This window comes from Octodon degus, unplaced genomic scaffold, assembly GCF_000260255.1.
Source record: "Octodon degus isolate 3935 unplaced genomic scaffold, OctDeg1.0 scaffold00032, whole genome shotgun sequence".
In the NCBI taxonomy this organism is placed as follows: Eukaryota; Metazoa; Chordata; class Mammalia; order Rodentia; family Octodontidae; genus Octodon; species Octodon degus.
In genome coordinates this window covers 3,503,327-3,506,069 of record NW_004524608.1, presented here as the reverse complement: position 1 = coordinate 3,506,069, position 2,743 = coordinate 3,503,327, and the positions used below count along the sequence as shown (strand labels likewise).

General features: G+C 55.5%; 1 protein-coding gene across 1 annotated transcript in view; it reads right to left on the bottom strand.

The window, feature by feature from the left end:
• Window positions 1–2,066, bottom strand: part of Slc39a1 (solute carrier family 39 member 1) — a 4,487-nt gene extending 2,421 nt beyond the window's left edge. Inside the window, exons 1-3 of the mRNA XM_023713771.1 lie at window positions 1,981–2,066; window positions 1,083–1,307; window positions 806–936 (exon numbers count right to left, since the gene is read on the bottom strand). Coding sequence (XP_023569539.1) covers window positions 806–936; window positions 1,083–1,275 — 324 coding nt within the window. The 5' untranslated portion in view covers window positions 1,276–1,307; window positions 1,981–2,066. The remainder of the gene's footprint in view (window positions 1–805; window positions 937–1,082; window positions 1,308–1,980) is intronic.
• Window positions 2,067–2,743: the final 677 nt, after the last annotated feature.

Here is a 2,743-nt window from a genome sequence, read left to right as displayed (position 1 = left end):
TAATAATAATAATAACTTAGGGGTCAAGGAGATGGCTCAGTAGAATAATTGCCTGGCAAGCACAAGGGCCTGAGTTCAATCCCCGGTTCCACCAAAAGGAAGGGGAAAAAAAAAAAGCTCAGTGTCACATATAGCCATGCAAAGACACAGTTTCCCAAATGCTCACAGAGCCATAGAATGTCATAGAGACAGAGGCATACTATCATGGGCACATTCACAAAGAGAGGACAGTTCACTCAGTCACAGATAAACAGAGGATTATAACCCATGTTACCCCCCTCAGTCTGGGGGAAAAAATTAACAGCAAGCTCCAGTTTGGGATGACTTCCCTACACCACTACCCACCTGTCTCAGTTTTTCCTACAGCAAGATTTCCTACATGTTAGGCTTAATCATTGCCCACATCCCACTTCTTGGGCTAAAGACTTTTTGGGCAGCAATACCAAGTCCCTGGGAACTACCCTCTCGCCTTTCCAGTCTTGCAATTAATTTCATCTCCAGTTCTTCAACAAGTGCTAAAGGAATGGGAGATTCTTGGAGCATTGTTACCATCCTGGTGACTGGAAAGGAGAAATGCAGAGCAGGTCACATACCTGATGGTTTCCTCACGGTCTCAAGAGGTCACTCAGAGACTGGTGTGGGGGAAATGAACTCACGGAATGAGTTCTGCCCTATAACTGAAGATTACAGTTCATAGGATCAACACCAAAGGCCTTTCATAGTTATGGAGTTACCAGATCTAAGAAGCCCTGTGTGCAACTGACACATCCCCACCCGCCAGGTCACAGCAGGGACCAGTGCTCACAGTCACGTGCAGGGCCGCCAGGGCCTCATCGATGGCAGCCAGGTAGTCGGGCAACAGGTCCAGAAGACAAGTGGCCAAAAACACACCTCCAGCGAAGCAGCTTACTAGGCTCAGAAATTTCTGACGGGTAGCTGGGCAAGAATGCAACAGGGAGCAAATGAACTTCCACTACCCCCTCGCACTACCCCGGCCCTCCCCTCCTCCTCAGGTCACCTCCCCCAGGGGCAGAGACCTCCCTATCTGCCCCAGTCCAGAGGCAGAGAAGAGTGGAGCTCACCTGAGCCTTCAGGGTCATGGCTAGCTCCAGGCCGCCGCAGCACACAAATGGGCACCAGGCTGCAGAGAAGGGTGAGGACCAGCAGCAGCACCAGAGCCCCCAGCTTCACCTCCAGCCCCACGGGCACTGGAGGCTCTGCAGCCACCGCTTCTGGGCGCCACACCAGGAGCTCAGGTTCACCCCAGGGCCCCATGGTGGCTGTGATAGCTCCAGTGATTCTCAGACCTAGGAAGGAGAGAGGTTGTCACGCAGGAAGACAGGGCCACAGAAGAGGAAGGCCGGTCAGCAGGGAGCAGTTCCCCACCCCAGCTGCTCTTTGGCTTCCCCACGTGACTCATCCACTCCCATACCAGGAACGTTTCTATTTTTCTTCAGACTTTATTTTTCCCAAACGACCTGTTCAGGGAGCCAAGAAGGTGGAAACTGAGCGGGGAGGCTAGTGTGCGTGTCTCGTCATCCTTCCACTCCCGAGCCCCCAGGGAGCTGGGGCAGCCTACAAACAGCACCTGGAGCTGCATTCCCCAAGGCACGCAGGAGCCAAGCCCCTTCTTTCGCGCTCGAGCGGCTTCAGCGAAGGGTGTCAGGATGGGAGAACCCTTCGTAGACTGCTAGAGCAGGCCGAGAGTGGGCGCGAGGTCCTCTCCCTTCCCCTCGCCCCACGCCGAGCCTGGGAAAGTGAAGAGCCGGCGAGCGCCTGGCGTCCTGGCCGCTGACCCCCAAGATTCGGGCCCGGGGGGGCCGGGGGGTCCGGGGGCCCGGGTTTGGACCGGACGACACTACGGGCGGGGTCTGCAAGTCCGTGTTGCGGGACTCGGGGTCGGAGGGGGACACTTCAAGAAAAGCAGACGAGGAATGCGAAAAGTGGGACTTCGCCAGGCTCCGGAGAACCCGCACTCACCTCGCTAGGGGCTCGGTCCATTGAGTCCGCGCTTTTCCGGCTCCGAGTCGGGAATTCCCGCCCCCTCCCCAGACGGCCCCCTCCCCTGCGGCCGCCGCGTACCACAGAAGACAGCCAATGAGCGTGCTGGTGGGCGGATCCCAGCTGGAAGTGACGTGATCCGGGAGCAATCAGAGGCGTGGAACAGAGAGGGCGGGGTAGGCGGCGGGGATAGTTGAGCTCAGCCGAGAAGGCGACGCGGGCGAAGACCTGGACGTTGCGGGCGGGATAGACGCAGTAGTAAAGTTCCACCGGCCTAGTTGGCCGGGCGACAAAGCCTTTGAGATCCGACGAAGTAAAGAGAGCAAGAAGCCTCGTACGCGGTGTGTCCCTCTTTTACTTCTGCTGGGCCAAATTCCGGGACCCTTAGGGAACGCTAAGACCTACCGTTGCGCTCCCTGCTCGGGACTCATCGCCCACACCCACGTCATGGAAGACCAAGTAATCCCAGCTAGCACTCGAGAGCCTGAGGCAGAAGGATCGGTTCTATCCTGGGCTGTATAGTGAGTTCAAGGCCAGCCTGGATCCTATCTCGGAAAAAAAAGACAACAAAGTAATGCTTCAGATAAGGATCTAGAAATGGAGGCCAGCAGCTTCTCAGAGAAGGGGAGGATGCAGATTTGAAAAGGATGGATGTTTAGGAGAAAAAATGTATAGGAAGAGCAGGATATAAGCGAAATAGGCCATCATTTACTAATTAATAATTGATTTTTCTTTTTTTTAT